Here is a 15,127-nt window from a genome sequence, read left to right on the forward strand (position 1 = left end):
GAGAGCTGTGAAGCGTTGGTATGCTTTCAGGAATCCTTCCGTTGACAGATCTTCCACAATGTCGGCATGTACAGCTCTCGAAGCCATACAGCTGAGCACCACACCCCAGACTTTCATTTTTGTCCTTCGTCTTATAGTATCTTTAACAACATAGGGGCCGAAAAGGTCCAATGCCGTAAACTCGAAGGGCGCGGCAGGTTCAGTTCGTTCGAGGGGGAGCTCACTCATCACCTGTTTGCACATTTTCGCTTTCGTCTTTCGACAGTTCATACAGGAGTCAATGACATTCCTTGCAATCCTTGGTCCGAGCACTACCCATGCTTTAGACCTCACCCGGAGGAGTGTGCCAGCAACACCTTCGTGGTTAGCTTCATGGGCCTCTCGTGTGAGAAGGGTGCTGATCCACGCATTGTAGGGGACCAGGGGCACACCGGTCTCTCCCTGGGTAATGGCCTGGACCCTACCATGGCATCTCAGGAGCCCTGAAGCTTCATCCCTGCTGACAACGAGTCTGTTTAGTGTCGTCACAGGAAACGTAACTCCCTTCTGGGCGGCTAGACACAGGTCATGGAATGCAGCTTTGCGTTCCTTTACCGTCAATACTGCCTCCCACTTTGCTGGCGTAGAGGCCCTGCCTACACGGGCCAACCACGTCTTCACAGCTCTGCGGACATAACCGACTACTCCACAGAGCTTAACTAGAGAACTGCACCTTGTTGGATCCACTTGGTCTATGAGCGTGGCTCCCCACAGCATCTCCGTTTCTTTGGTCTCAGTTGATTTCCTCCCATTACCTGGGGACGCTGGAGCCCTGCTAACTCCATCTGCGAGTATTGGATCTTCGCCACTAGGACTTTCAGGGCTTAACAACTTCTTGGATTGAGCTCTGGTGAGGACTGCCGAAAAGGCCTTTCTCTGGAGCTTACTCACCATCTCCCTAGCATCAGTTGCCACTTCTGAAGCGGACTTCATGGGCCAATCGTCGACTGGACTTGACAGGAACTTGGGACCTTTCTGCCACGCAGAGGTCTCACCCAGCAGCTCAGGAGAGCACCCCCTCGTAACTAGATCAGCGACGTTGACCTCGCCTGGTATCCACCACCAGTCAGTTACGGGCCCAGCCTTCTGAATTTCCCCGACTCGGTTCGCAAAGAAGGTTTGGAATCCGTAGCTTTCTCTCTGGATGGCGCCCAGCACCGTCTGACTGTCAATGAAGTGATACCACTTCTCCACGTCCAATCGTCCATGCTTCAATACGTATCCCTTTAGACGTGTGGCGAAGGCAGCCCCACAGACCTCAGCCTTGACCGCATCACCTTTCTGGTTGAGAGGGGTTAACTTGGCCTTTGACTCTACCAGCCGAGTGACTACACCATGTGATGTTTCCCATCGCAAGTACAGTACAGCGCCATAGGACTCTCAGCTCCCGTCAGAAAACGTGATACCCCAGGGTTTACCCATCCAAACGGAGGGCGTGAGGCTTCCGTGGAACTTGATGCTACCCAGACTAGGGTACTCCTTGAACAATTCAATTGCCTTTACTCTGAGCTCGTCAGACAGAGGTTCATCCCAGGTGTCTTTAGTAAGCTTGCCGGCTTCCTGGAAGGCTCTTCTCACAAGGATCACTCCTTTCTGTTTCACAGGCATTACTAGACCGATCGGGTCATACAGCCCAGCGATCTGGCTCAGTAGAACACGACGAGTCAGTGGGTTTGGTGTCTTTACTTCCACTTCATCTTCAGTGAGGTCAATCTCAGTTCTCATCTTCTTCTTCCTTCTGGAGAAGTTGATGGAGACCATCACAAAGAGTTTGTCCTCTTGCACGAGGTAACTAACCCCCAGGGCTTTGTTATCTTCCTCCCTTAACTGGTTGGGTAACGTCAGAGTCACTGGCTTGGACTCTGTCCCATCCCGCCTCCCACTTTGACCAGACCGGACCCAGGGCTTTAGGTAGAAGCCTCCAGCCTTCAGTATCTTCTCCACTCCCTCTAGGATCTTGTCTAGACGGTGAGGGTCGTTGTGGGACGTGAGGAGGTCATCAACATAGGAATCTTCCTCAATGACTCTTCTTTCCTCCTTCATGCCAGAGAACTGGGGCAACCTCGTGGTCTCTCGCATGGCAACCTGCGCAATACATCATGCTGGTTTGTCTCCCATGTTCACCCTCACGACAGCATAATCCTCAATCTCATCTTTCGGTGAGTCTCTCCATAGGAACCTGTGCACATGGACCTCTTGTTCCTCCAACCATACCGAATTATACATCTTGGTGATGTCTCCAATCGCTGCATGTTCTCCTTCCCGGAATCTGAGGAGCACCGCTCTGATGGGATTTAGGACGTCTGGGCCTTTGAGCAAAATGCTATTCATGCTCACCCCTCTGAACTCCTGGCTGCTATTCCAGACGAGTCGCACCGGCGTAGTCACTGAGTGGGGATTCGGAGCGGTTAGGTGGCTCACCCACCACACGGCACCATCCCAGCTGTCCATCACGTCCTTAGTGAGCCTAACAGCAGCTCCCCTCTCCAACATCTCGTGAACTTGCTTCTTGTAAGCTTCTTTCCACAGGGGTCTTTCATGAGCCGCATCTCAGCTCTCAGGAACGTTGCTTCCACAGCCTTTCGGTTGTTGGGGAGAGAGGCTGGGTTTTCCTTCCAGGGGTACTTCGCATCCCAGTGTGGCTGGTCGCTGTGGGCGTCACTCTCTCTGAAGGTTAGACCTGTCCTTATTATTTCCAGCTCTCTCTCGTCAGCCAGGGACATCTCCTTTCCTCCCGGTGGGCACTTTCCACAACGACACCCTCCACAGATAGGGTCACAGGCAGCACCAATGCTATCCCATCTTAGCCACTCAAGGACCTCTTTATTGCACACTGCTGTCGTTCGAACTCCCACACTGTTTTCTTGCTCCAAATGGCCTCCTGACCTTCCCACAAAGTGTTCATCAACTTTGACGGCTACCGCCCTCATGGAGCGCACGAAGTGCGTCTCTGACTGCCATGTGGTAACCTCCACTACTTCGAAGAGGTCTGGATGCGCACCACTCACGATCTTGCCTAGAAGACCGTCCCACAACACCAGGTCGCCGACCCTTTGCAGTCTTTGTGGAGCCAATCGGCCTTCTCGAGTACTGATCAATAGATCGATCTTCTCTGGGCGGGCCAGTTCTCCCGGCTTAGCTTCAGGGAAAAACTGCTCCAGCCGCTCCGATCTCACCACTCTATCCACTTTGGCGATGTCTTCCATCCCGTAGCAGATCATCTCGTGGAACTTCAGGGTTCCTCGTGAGGTCCACACTTTTATAGTTACAAGATACCTTTTTGTATCAACTTTCACCTTCATCGTGCCGACACCATACACAACAAGGGAGATCGGTTCACCTGTCAGTCCAAGTCTTTCAGCAGCTTGGTGCGTAATGTAATTAGTGTCAGAAGCGAGATCGACCAAGGCTCCAAGACTGTCTCCTCTCTTCGCCGTGACAGGTACAAGCATCATGAGGACTGGATGTTCTTTCAAGCTACTCTGTTCTACCAGACCCTTGCCAGAACACGCTGTTGACGTTGCCTTGTTAGTACAGGCTCTGCGGACAGCCTCTAGCTGGTGGGGGGTCAGTCCCAACTCGGCGAACACAGCCTCTTGCTCCTCCGTTGGACCATGAGGTCCCTTCTTTTCCTCTGCTTTGTTTTCCCTCTTAGCGGCATCCTTCTTCGTTGATGTCTTAGGGCAGAGGAAATAGTGGTGATCAACCAGAGTGTCGCCTTTCTGACACTCCTCCTTACGACAGAGGAACTTTGGAGTGCAGGCACCGTCGACCCCGTGAACATCCAGGCACTTCGTACATGCTTTTGCCCTTTTCACCTGAGCCTTTTTCTGACAGTTTTACAGCGAAACAGCTTACCTCCATGTTCTTCATCAACACACAGAGCACATGGTAACTCCTTGGAGTCTCTTTTGACTTCACTTGCTGTAGTCTTAGTGAACGACTTCTTTTCTCTCCATTTGTCACTTGATTTCCCCCGGTAGCTTGGTCTCTCAGGAGCATTTGCAGACCATGGCTTGCTGGGCAGCAACTGCTCCAACCTCACGAGCAATGACTTTTGGTCTTCCAGGAACAGCAAGAGCCTGTCGAAACGGTTTCCAGGGTAGATGTTGTTAATAGGGTTTCTCACACACATGAGCCACTCTCTTTTCATGACATCAGGGAGTTTACTCTCTAAAGACCGAATCACTAGCTGATTCTGTATAGCGTCTGTGCACCCCAGGTCCGTGAGGTCCAACGCTGCCCTCTCCACTGCTAGGATCAACTCTAATGTCTCCCGTGGCTGGTGGTTCTTTACAGCAGGTCGTGATTGTAGCTCCATCACAATCTCTTCTGCTGTTTGTGCTTTATCCCCATAACGGTTTTCTAATTCTCTGAAGATATCGTTTGCATCTCTGCAACGCAACGGTCTGAGTTCACTTTTCACAGTCTCACCTATACTGTCCAACAAGTGAAGTTTCTTGCATTCCCTTGACCCCGTAGGCTCCGCTTGCGCCTGGATACTCTCCCATTCAGCCTTCCAGCGCCAATAGTCCCTCCTATCCCCGGAGAACTTAGGCAAACTTATGGGTGTGAGCCTTATTTTTGGTCGGGCCCATTGAGAGCCGTGATCCCCGCCAGCATACGCACCAGGGCTGCTGTATGGAATGCTACTACCTTGTCCTATGCTGAGATCTACAGGCGGAGCGGCACGAACACCCAACAGTTGTGGCGTGCTAGCAAGGGTTGGTGGTAGAGCGAAACTGACACCAAGTCCACCATCAGGCCGTTGTGACTGCAAGGTGGGCTGCAATGTCTGTTTGGGGTTACTGTGTGTGGTAGCTGCTACATATCTGCTCTGAGGTGGACTAGTGACAATAGCACCTTGAGCAGCGCAGGTAGTGGGGCTTGCTCTGTCAGTGGACGTGAATGGAGGAGAGCTTGTGACATATACAGTTCCCCGCCCATCAACTGGCTGATTGACAACAGCAGGCTGGGTGTTAACAGGTGGAGTTGCAACAGCAAGAGTTACTGGTTGGGTGAAGGTGATGTTATCCGCGGCTGTAAGGCTCTCGCTAGCTGTTGTGACATGCCCACCGACCGCGTCATCGCCTCCCACATCGTCGTCCTCTTCCTCCTCACCTCCGTCACCATTGCCATTGTAATTTAGGTCTGTACTGTTCCTATTCATAACTTCATTATCACGTCGACATGTCCACTGATCCATCAGTTGCTCCTTGTCCTCTCTCAATGACAAAAGGAGCATCCATTTGTCCTTTCCATGCGGCCGATAGTCTCTCCAAGTGTACACAGCCTCTCTGAGTTCATGGAGTTTCCTATCCAATTTACCACTTTCGACCCCTTGCTGCGTCCATGGCACTACTTTATTTTTCCCGAGCGCCTCAGCCCGATCAAAAGCAGACTTGAACTGTGTTACAAGAGCATCTATGTCCGGCGCTGCATACTTGGACCACAGCATCTCCATGATCTTGCTCTCCGTTTCAAGGAAGCGTTGCTCACTGGCGTCTCTTCTCGCCAGGGCGTCCCGCAACTCACTGTCGTCGCCTGTAGGGTCTATCTGGCTCTGTTCGTTGATATATTCATTACTGACATCGAGGAGTTTGTCATAATCACCCTTCAATCTCGCTAACTCTTCTGACAACTCAACTTCACGTAAACGGCCATCACTAACATCAAGGCGGTCCGTGTCGTAAAGTTTTGTTGCGCATTTGAGCACCTCCGCTTTAAGCTCTCTAGATCTGGCTTGTCATCTGCCATTTCGTTTTTCTTGGTGAACGGAATCACTAGAACCACCTTTTTGCAAATGACTCGTTCAAAAGACTCGTTTTGAAGATTCGTTTAAACCAAAACGACTCGTCCACGAACGACACACGAACGTCTTTTTTCGGCTGCTACGGCTAGTAGCGGCGTTGTTTACAAAGTCACTTTATTAGCTTCGTAGCTGTTATATAATCCACACAGCCTTACTCACGGTTGTGGAAGTTATCCAGCCCTTAACGGCCCCGTTAGCTCCCGGCTTCGGCTCCTCCGTTGTAGTGGCGTTGTTGACGGCCGCTTCCTTCCCAGACACCGTGCCTCTGGTCCCGGCGCCGGTCATCAACGATGGCTATTCTCCGCTCGGGGTCCGTGTACTCTCTGGCACGGCTCCGACGGCGGTTTACAACTGTCCAGTTTTCACTAAGCTAGCTACCACTATAGCTCAATAAACTCCCCACTGGAAGGGTTTCAGGACAAGTACGGCGGATACAACTCGGGCCACTTTTATGAACTTTTATTGCGCACACAACACATAAGTATCCACACACTAGGTAGCCTGATTGCTACCGCTATGCTAGCCTGTCAGCTTGTTAGTGACGTTAGCAAATTAGTAAGTTAGCAAGCCAGGTTGTAAACCTGTAATGAAAACACAAACACAAAACCCAGAATTAACCAATGAAATGATACAATCATATGATATTAATCCTTGGTTTGAATTACTAGCAAACTGCTAGTTTATAGTCACTCACCGGCAAGGCGTACCAGTCCTGACCATTAATTGAATGAAAAAAAAACCTGCGCACTGTGACTAATTGAGCAGACACACAGTCTGGTGACCAGGAATGATAATAAAACAAACCTGTAACCTGGCATGATTATAACATATATGAAATACAACATAAAACATGCCTGCATTTGGAATAAGGTAGTAAATGTATACACTTATTTTCCCAAATATTACAGAACATAATCATAACATCCATTACTTTTTATATATACACACATATATATATATACACATATATATATATATATATATATATATATATATATATATATATATATATATATATATATACAAACAAACAATAGCAACACCTGCTGGAAAGTTCTACAGTAACACAATGACCGTTTGCTACAACACATCCAAACACCACAACACCCACGATGTCACCAACATCTACAGTTACTAGTAAGTTTTTGAAAAGATGGTGTAGCATTCCATAACTAGTTGTTGTAGTTTATCAAATTGTACCTCTCTGTTTAACACAAATAATTATGATTTTTTTTCTTTTCAGACTCAACAACAGTTACTACAGCACCAACAACTGTAACAAGTAAGTGCTTAGAAATAATTAAGTGACATACTTGTCCATAAAATATGTACTAAAACTTTATTGTAAGTCATTTGGGCTAGAATAGATTTGGTTTGTATTGCAAGCAATAACATATGGTAACAAAATGACTGTTACATTTGGATGTGACTATGCCTTTCATATTGTCATACTTGATGACTGTTTGTTGATTATAAAACGTTCTTTCAGATTCAACACCTATTGCTACAACACATCCAAACACCACAACACCCATATCATCACCAATATCTGCAGTTACCAGTACTTTTTTTCAAAAGATGACGTAGCATTCCATAACTAGTTGTTGTTGTTGTTATCAAATTGTACCTCTCTGTTTAACACACATAATTATGATTTGTTTTCTTTTCACAGACTCAACAACAGTTACTACAGCACCAACAACTGTAACAAGTAAGTGCTTAGAAATAATTAAGTGTACATACTTGTCCATAAAATATGTACTAAAACTTTATAGTAAGTCATATGGGCTAGAATAGATTTGGTTTATATTGCAAGCAATGACATATGGTAACAAAATGACCGTTACATTTGGATGTGACTATGCCTTTCATATTGTCATACGTGATGACTGTTTGTTGATTATAAATCCTTTTTTTTTTTTCCCCCCCACAACACCCCAAACCCCCCACCCCATATCACCAACCATCTGCAGTTATCAGTATGTTTTCAAAGATGGCGTTAGCATTCCATAACTAGTTCTTGCTGTTTATCAAATTGTACCTCTCTGTTTAACACACATAATTATGATTCGTTTTATCTTTCAGACTCAACAATAGTTTCTACAACAGGTGTGAACACAACAACAGTTACTACAGCACCAACAACTGTAACAAGTAAGTGCTTAGAAATAACTAAGTGACATACTTGTCCATAAAATATGTACTAAAACTTTATAGTAAGTCATTTGGGCTATAATAGATTTGGTTTGTATTGCAAGCAATAACATATGGTAACAAAATGACCGTTGCAGATTCAACACCTATTGCTACAACACATCCAAACACCACAACACCCACGATGTCACCAACATCTGCAGTTACTAGTAAGATTTTGAAAAGATGCCATAGCATTCCATAACTAGTTGTTATTGTTTATGAAATTGTACCTCTCTGTTTCACACAAATAATTATGATTTTTTTTTTTCTTTTCAGACTCAACAACAGTTACTACAGCACCAACAACTGTAACAAGTAAGTGCTTAGAAATAATTAAGTGACATACTTGTCCATAAAATATGTACTAAAACTTTATAGTAAGTCATTTGGGCTAGAATAGATTTGGTTTGTATTGCAAGCAATGACATATGGTAACAAAATGACCGTTACATTTGGATGTGACTATGCCTTTCATATTGTCATACGTGATGACTGTTTGTTGATTATAAAACGTTCTTTTCAGATTCAACACCTATTGCTACAACACATCCAAACACCACAACACCCACATCATCACCAACATCTGCAGATACCAGTACGTTTTTCAAAAGATGACGAAGCATTCCATAACTAGTTCTTGTTGTTTATTAAATTGTACCTCTCAATTTAATACACATAATTATGATTTTTTTGTCTTTTCAGACTCAACAACAGTTACTACAGCACCAACAACTGTAACAAGTAAGTTCTTAGAAATAATTATGTGACATACTTGTCCATAAAATATGTACTAAAACTTTATAGTAAGTCATATGGGCTATAATAGATTTGGTTTGTATTGCAAGCAATAACATATGGTAACAAAATGACTGTTACATTTGGATGTGACTATGCCTTTCATATTGTCATACTTGATGACTGTTTGTTGATTATAAAACGTTCTTTTCAGATTCAACACCTATTGCTGCAACACATCCAAACACCACAACACCCATATCATTACCAATATCTGCAGTTACCAGTACGTTTTTCAAAAGATGGCGTAGCATTCCATAACTAGTTGTTGTTGTTGTTTATCAAATTGTACCTCTCTGTTTAACACACATAATTATGATTTTTTTTCTTTTCAGACTCAACAACAGTTACTACAGCACCAACAACTGTAACAAGTAAGTGCTTAGAAATAATTAAGTGACATACATGTCCATTAAATATGTACTAAAACTTTATAGTAAGTCATTTGGGCTAGAATAGATTTGGTTTATATTGCAAGCAATGACATATGGTAACAAAATGACCGTTACATTTGGATGTGACTATGCCTTTCATATTGTCATACTCGATGACTGTTTGTTGATTATAAAACGTTCTTTTCAGATTCAACACCTATTGCTACAACACATCCAAACACCACAACACCCACATCATCACCAACATCTGCAGTTATCAGTATGTTTTTCAAAAGATGGCATAGCATTCCATAACTAGTTCTTGCTGTTTATCAAATTGTACCTCTCTGTTTAACACACATAATTATGATTCGTTTTGTCTTTCAGACTCAACAATAGTTTCTACAACAGGTGTGAACACAACAACAGTTACTACAGCACCAACAACTGTAACAAGTAAGTGCTTAGAAATAACTAAGTGACATACTTGTCCATAAAATATGTACTAAAACTTTATAGTAAGTCATTTGGGCTATAATAGATTTGGTTTGTATTGCAACACAAATAACATTTGGTCAAAACGTGCAAATTTAACATCAAACCTGCTACCACACATCAAACACCACAACACCCACGATGTCACCAACATCTGCAGTTACTAGTAAGATTTTGAAAAGATGCCATAGCATTCCATAACTAGTTGTTATTGTTTATGAAATTGTACCTCTCTGTTTCACACAAATAATTATGATTTTTTTTTTTCTTTTCAGACTCAACAACAGTTACTACAGCACCAACAACTGTAACAAGTAAGTGCTTAGAAATAATTAAGTGACATACTTGTCCATAAAATATGTACTAAAACTTTATAGTAAGTAATTTGGGCTAGAATAGATTTAGTTTGTATTGCAAGCAATGACATATGGTAACAAAATGACCGTTACATTTGGATGTGACTATGCCTTTCATATTGTCATACGTGATGACTGTTTGTTGATTATAAAACGTTCTTTTCAGATTCAACACCTATTGCTACAACACATCCAAACACCACAACACCCACATCATCACCAACATCTGCAGATACCAGTACGTTTTTCAAAAGATGACGAAGCATTCCATAACTAGTTCTTGTTGTTTATTACATTTTACCTCTCAATTTAATACACATAATTATGATTTTTTTGTCTTTTCAGACTCAACAACAGTTACTACAGCACCAACAACTGTAACAAGTAAGTTCTTAGAAATAATTAAGTGACATACTTGTCCATAAAATATGTACTAAAACTCTATAGTAAGTAATTTGGGCTATAATAGATTTGGTTTGTATTGCAAGCAATAACATATGGTAACAAAATGATTTGGATGTGACTATGCCTTTCATATTGTCATATTTGATGACTGTTTGTTGATTATAAAACGTTCTTTTCAGATTCAACACCTATTGCTACAACACATCCAAACACCACAACACCCACATCATCACCAACATCTGCAGTTACCAGTACGTTTTTCAAAAGATGGCGTAGCATTCCATAACTAGTTCTTGCTGTTTATCAAATTGTACCTCTCTGTTTAACACACATAATTATGATTTGTTTTGTTTTTCAGACTCAACAACAGTTTCTACAACAGGTGTGAACACAACAACAGTTACTACAGCACCAACAACTGTAACAAGTAAGTGCTTAGAAATAACTAAGTGACATACTTGTCCATAAAATATGTACTAAAACTTTATAGTAAGTCATTTGGGCTATAATAGATTTGGTTTGTATTGCAAGCAATAACATATGGTAACAAAATGACCGTTGCAGATTCAACACCTATTGCTACAACACATCCAAACACCACAACACCCACGATGTCACCAACATCTGCAGTTACTAGTAAGATTTTGAAAAGATGCCATAGCATTCCATAACTAGTTGTTATTGTTTATGAAATTGTACCTCTCTGTTTCACACAAATAATTATTTTTTTTTTCTTTTCAGACTCAACAACAGTTACTACAGCACCAACAACTGTAACAAGTAAGTGCTTAGAAATAATTAAGTGACATACTTGTCCATAAAATATGTACTAAAACTTTATAGTAAGTAATTTGGGCTAGAATAGATTTGGTTTGTATTGCAAGCAATGACATATGGTAACAAAATGACCGTTACATTTGGATGTGACTATGCCTTTCATATTGTCATACGTGATGACTGTTTGTTGATTATAAAACGTTCTTTTCAGATTCAACACCTATTGCTACAACACATCCAAACACCACAACACCCACATCATCACCAACATCTGCAGATACCAGTACGTTTTTCAAAAGATGACGAAGCATTCCATAACTAGTTCTTGTTGTTTATTAAATTGTACCTCTCCACATTTAATTAGCACATAATTGATTTTTGTCTTTTCAGACTCAACAACAGTTACTACAGCACCAACAACTGTAACAAGTAAGTTCTTAGAAATAATTAAGTGACATACTTGTCCATAAAATATGTACTAAAACTGTATAGTAAGTAATTTGGGCTATAATAGATTTTGTTTGTATTGCAAGCAATAACATATGGTAACAAAATGACCGTTGCAGATTCAACACCTATTGCTACAACACATCCAAACACCACAACACCCACGATGTCACCAACATCTGCAGTTACTAGTAAGTTTTTGAAAAGATGGTGTAGCATTCCATAACTAGTTGTTGTAGTTTATCAAATTGTACCTCTCTGTTTAACACAAATAATTATGATTTTTTTTCTTTTCAGACTCAACAACAGTTACTACAGCACCAACAACTGTAACAAGTAAGTGCTTAGAAATAATTAAGTGACATACTTGTCCATAAAATATGTACTAAAACTTTATTGTAAGTCATTTGGGCTAGAATAGATTTGGTTTGTATTGCAAGCAATAACATATGGTAACAAAATGACTGTTACATTTGGATGTGACTATGCCTTTCATATTGTCATACTTGATGACTGTTTGTTGATTATAAAACGTTCTTTTCAGATTCAACACCTATTGCTACAACACATCCAAACACCACAACACCCACATCATCACCAATATCTGCAGTTACCAGTACGTTTTTCAAAAGATGGCGTAGCATTCCATAAATAGTTGTTGTTGTTGTTTATCAAATTGTACCTCTGTTTAACACACATAATTATGATTTTTTTTTCTTTTCAGACTCAACAACAGTTACTACAGCACCAACAACTGTAACAAGTAAGTGCTTAGAAATAATTAAGTGACATACATGTCCATAAAATATGTACTAAAACTTTATTGTAAGTCATTTGGGCTAGAATAGATTTGGTTTGTATTGCAAGCAATGACATATGGTAACAAAATGATTTGGATGTGACTATGCCTCTCATATTGTCATATTTGATGACTGTTTGTTGATTATAAAACGTTCTTTTCAGATTCAACACCTATTGCTACAACACATCCAAACACCACAACACCCACATCATCACCAACATCTGCAGTTACCAGTACGTTTTTCAAAAGATGGCGTAGCATTCCATAACTAGTTCTTGCTGTTTATCAAATTGTACCTCTCTGTTTAACACACATAATTATGATTTGTTTTGTTTTTCAGACTCAACAACAGTTTCTACAACAGGTGTGAACACAACAACAGTTACTACAGCACCAACAACTGTAACAAGTAAGTGCTTAGAAATAACTAAGTGACATACTTGTCCATAAAATATGTACTAAAACTTTATAGTAAGTAATTTGGGCTATAATAGATTTGGTTTGTATTGCAAGCAATAACATATGGTAACAAATTGACCGTTGCAGATTCAACACCTATTGCTACAACACATCCAAACACCACAACACCCACGATGTCATCAACATCTGCAGTTACTAGTAAGATTTTGAAAAGATGCCATAGCATTCCATAACTAGTTGTTGTTGTTTATGAAATTGTACCTCTCTGTTTCACACAAATAATTATGATTTTTTTTTTCTTTTCAGACTCAACAACAGTTACTACAGCACCAACAACTGTAACAAGTAAGTGCTTAGAAATAATTAAGTGACATACTTGTCCATAAAATATGTACTAAAACTTTATAGTAAGTAATTTGGGCTAGAATAGATTTGGTTTGTATTGCAAGCAATGACACATGGTAACAAAATGACCGTTAAATTTGGATGTGACTATGCCTTTCATATTGTCATACTTGGTAACTGTTTGTTGATTATAAAACGTTCTTTTCAGATTCAACACCTATTGCTACAACACATCCAAACACCACAACACCCACATCATCACCAACATCTGCAGATACCAGTACGTTTTTCAAAAGATGGCGTAGCATTCCATAACTAGTTCTTGCTGTTTATTAAATTGTACCTCTCAGTTTACTACACATAATTATGATTTTTTTGTCTTTTCAGACTCAACAACAGTTACTACAGCACCAACAACTGTAACAAGTAAGTGCTTAGAAATAATTAAGTGGCATACTTGTCCAGAAAATATGTACAGTAATAAAACATTATAGTAAGTAATTTGGGCTATAATAGATTGGTTTGTATTACAAGCAATAACATATGGTAACAAAATGACCGTTGCAGATTCAACACCTATTGCTACAACACATCCAAACACCACAACACCCACATCATCACCGTAGCATTTTCAGATTCAACACCTGTTTATCAAATTGTACCTCTCTGTTTCACACAAATAATTATGATTTTTTTTTCTTTTCAGACTCAACAACAGTTACTACAGCACCAACAACTGTAACAAGTAAATGCTTAGAAATAATTAAGATATATACTTGTCCATAAAATATGTACTAAAACTTTATAGTAAGTAATTTGGGCTAGAATAGATTTGGTTTGTATTGCAAGCAATGACATATGGTAACAAAATGACTGTTACATTTAGATGTGACTATGCCTTTCATATTGTCATACTCGATGACTGTTTGTTGATTATAAAACTTTCTTTTTAGATTCAACACCTATTGCTACAACACATCCAAACACCACAACACCCACATCATCACCAACATCTGCGGTTACCAGTACGTTTTCAAAAGATGGCGTAGCATTCCATAACTAGTTCTTGTTGTTGTTTATCAAATTGTACCTCTGTTTAACACACATAATTATGATTTTTTTTCTTTTCAGACTCAACAACAGTTACTACAGCACCAACAACTGTAACAAGTAAGTGCTTAGAAATAATTAAGTGACATACATGTCCATAAAATATGTACTAAAACTTTATTGTAAGTCATTTGGGCTAGAATAGATTTGGTTTGTATTGCAAGCAATGACATATGGTAACAAAATGATTTGGATGTGACTATGCCTCTCATATTGTCATATTTGATGACTGTTTGTTGATTATAAAACGTTCTTTTCAGATTCAACACCTATTGCTACAACACATCCAAACACCACAACACCCACATCATCACCAACATCTGCAGTTACCAGTACGTTTTTCAAAAGATGGTAGTAGCATTCCATAACTAGTTCTTGCTGTTTATCAAATTGTACCTCTCTGTTTAACACACATAATTATGATTTGTTTTGTTTTTCAGACTCAACAACAGTTTCTACAACAGGTGTGACACAACAACAGTTACTACAGCACCAACAACTGTAACAAGTAAGTGCTTAGAAATAACTAAGTGACATACTTGTCCATAAAATATGTACTAAAACTTTATAGTAAGTAATTTGGGCTATAATAGATTTGGTTTGTATTGCAAGCAATAACATATGGTAACAAATTACGCAGATTCAACACCTATTGCTACAACACATCCAAACACCACAACACCATGTCATCAACATTCAGTTATAGTAAATTTTAAGATCCATAGATTCCATAACAGTTGTTGTTGTTTAAATT

At 40.7% G+C, this 15,127-nt stretch overlaps 1 protein-coding gene and 1 long non-coding RNA gene across 2 annotated transcripts in view; both read left to right on the plus strand.

The window, feature by feature from the left end:
* Window positions 1-14,326, plus strand: part of LOC120546377 (mucin-5AC-like) — a 61,321-nt gene extending 46,995 nt beyond the window's left edge. The window contains exons 58-90 of the mRNA XM_039781304.1: window positions 7,095-7,133; window positions 7,341-7,412; window positions 7,524-7,562; window positions 7,937-8,005; window positions 8,143-8,214; window positions 8,324-8,362; window positions 8,571-8,642; window positions 8,750-8,788; window positions 8,997-9,068; window positions 9,178-9,216; window positions 9,425-9,496; window positions 9,604-9,672; window positions 9,987-10,025; window positions 10,234-10,305; window positions 10,413-10,451; window positions 10,652-10,723; window positions 10,831-10,899; window positions 11,037-11,108; window positions 11,214-11,252; window positions 11,461-11,532; window positions 11,640-11,678; window positions 11,816-11,887; window positions 11,994-12,032; window positions 12,241-12,312; window positions 12,421-12,459; window positions 12,660-12,731; window positions 12,839-12,907; window positions 13,045-13,116; window positions 13,225-13,263; window positions 13,472-13,543; window positions 13,651-13,689; window positions 13,970-14,008; window positions 14,217-14,326. Of these exons, the coding sequence (XP_039637238.1) occupies window positions 7,095-7,133; window positions 7,341-7,412; window positions 7,524-7,562; window positions 7,937-8,005; window positions 8,143-8,214; window positions 8,324-8,362; window positions 8,571-8,642; window positions 8,750-8,788; window positions 8,997-9,068; window positions 9,178-9,216; window positions 9,425-9,496; window positions 9,604-9,672; window positions 9,987-10,025; window positions 10,234-10,305; window positions 10,413-10,451; window positions 10,652-10,723; window positions 10,831-10,899; window positions 11,037-11,108; window positions 11,214-11,252; window positions 11,461-11,532; window positions 11,640-11,678; window positions 11,816-11,887; window positions 11,994-12,032; window positions 12,241-12,312; window positions 12,421-12,459; window positions 12,660-12,731; window positions 12,839-12,907; window positions 13,045-13,116; window positions 13,225-13,263; window positions 13,472-13,543; window positions 13,651-13,689; window positions 13,970-14,008; window positions 14,217-14,326 (1,940 nt within the window). The remainder of the gene's footprint in view (window positions 1-7,094; window positions 7,134-7,340; window positions 7,413-7,523; window positions 7,563-7,936; window positions 8,006-8,142; window positions 8,215-8,323; window positions 8,363-8,570; window positions 8,643-8,749; window positions 8,789-8,996; window positions 9,069-9,177; window positions 9,217-9,424; window positions 9,497-9,603; window positions 9,673-9,986; window positions 10,026-10,233; window positions 10,306-10,412; window positions 10,452-10,651; window positions 10,724-10,830; window positions 10,900-11,036; window positions 11,109-11,213; window positions 11,253-11,460; window positions 11,533-11,639; window positions 11,679-11,815; window positions 11,888-11,993; window positions 12,033-12,240; window positions 12,313-12,420; window positions 12,460-12,659; window positions 12,732-12,838; window positions 12,908-13,044; window positions 13,117-13,224; window positions 13,264-13,471; window positions 13,544-13,650; window positions 13,690-13,969; window positions 14,009-14,216) is intronic.
* Window positions 14,327-14,391: 65 nt separating this feature from the next.
* On the plus strand, window positions 14,392-14,843 carry LOC120547077. The gene is made up of 3 exons (XR_005637026.1): window positions 14,392-14,433; window positions 14,634-14,705; window positions 14,814-14,843. It is a non-coding gene; the product is annotated as an uncharacterized LOC120547077 (long non-coding RNA).
* The last annotated feature ends 284 nt before the right edge of the window (window positions 14,844-15,127 follow it).

Source organism: Perca fluviatilis, chromosome 18, assembly GCF_010015445.1.
Source record: "Perca fluviatilis chromosome 18, GENO_Pfluv_1.0, whole genome shotgun sequence".
Classification (NCBI taxonomy): domain Eukaryota; kingdom Metazoa; phylum Chordata; class Actinopteri; order Perciformes; family Percidae; genus Perca; species Perca fluviatilis.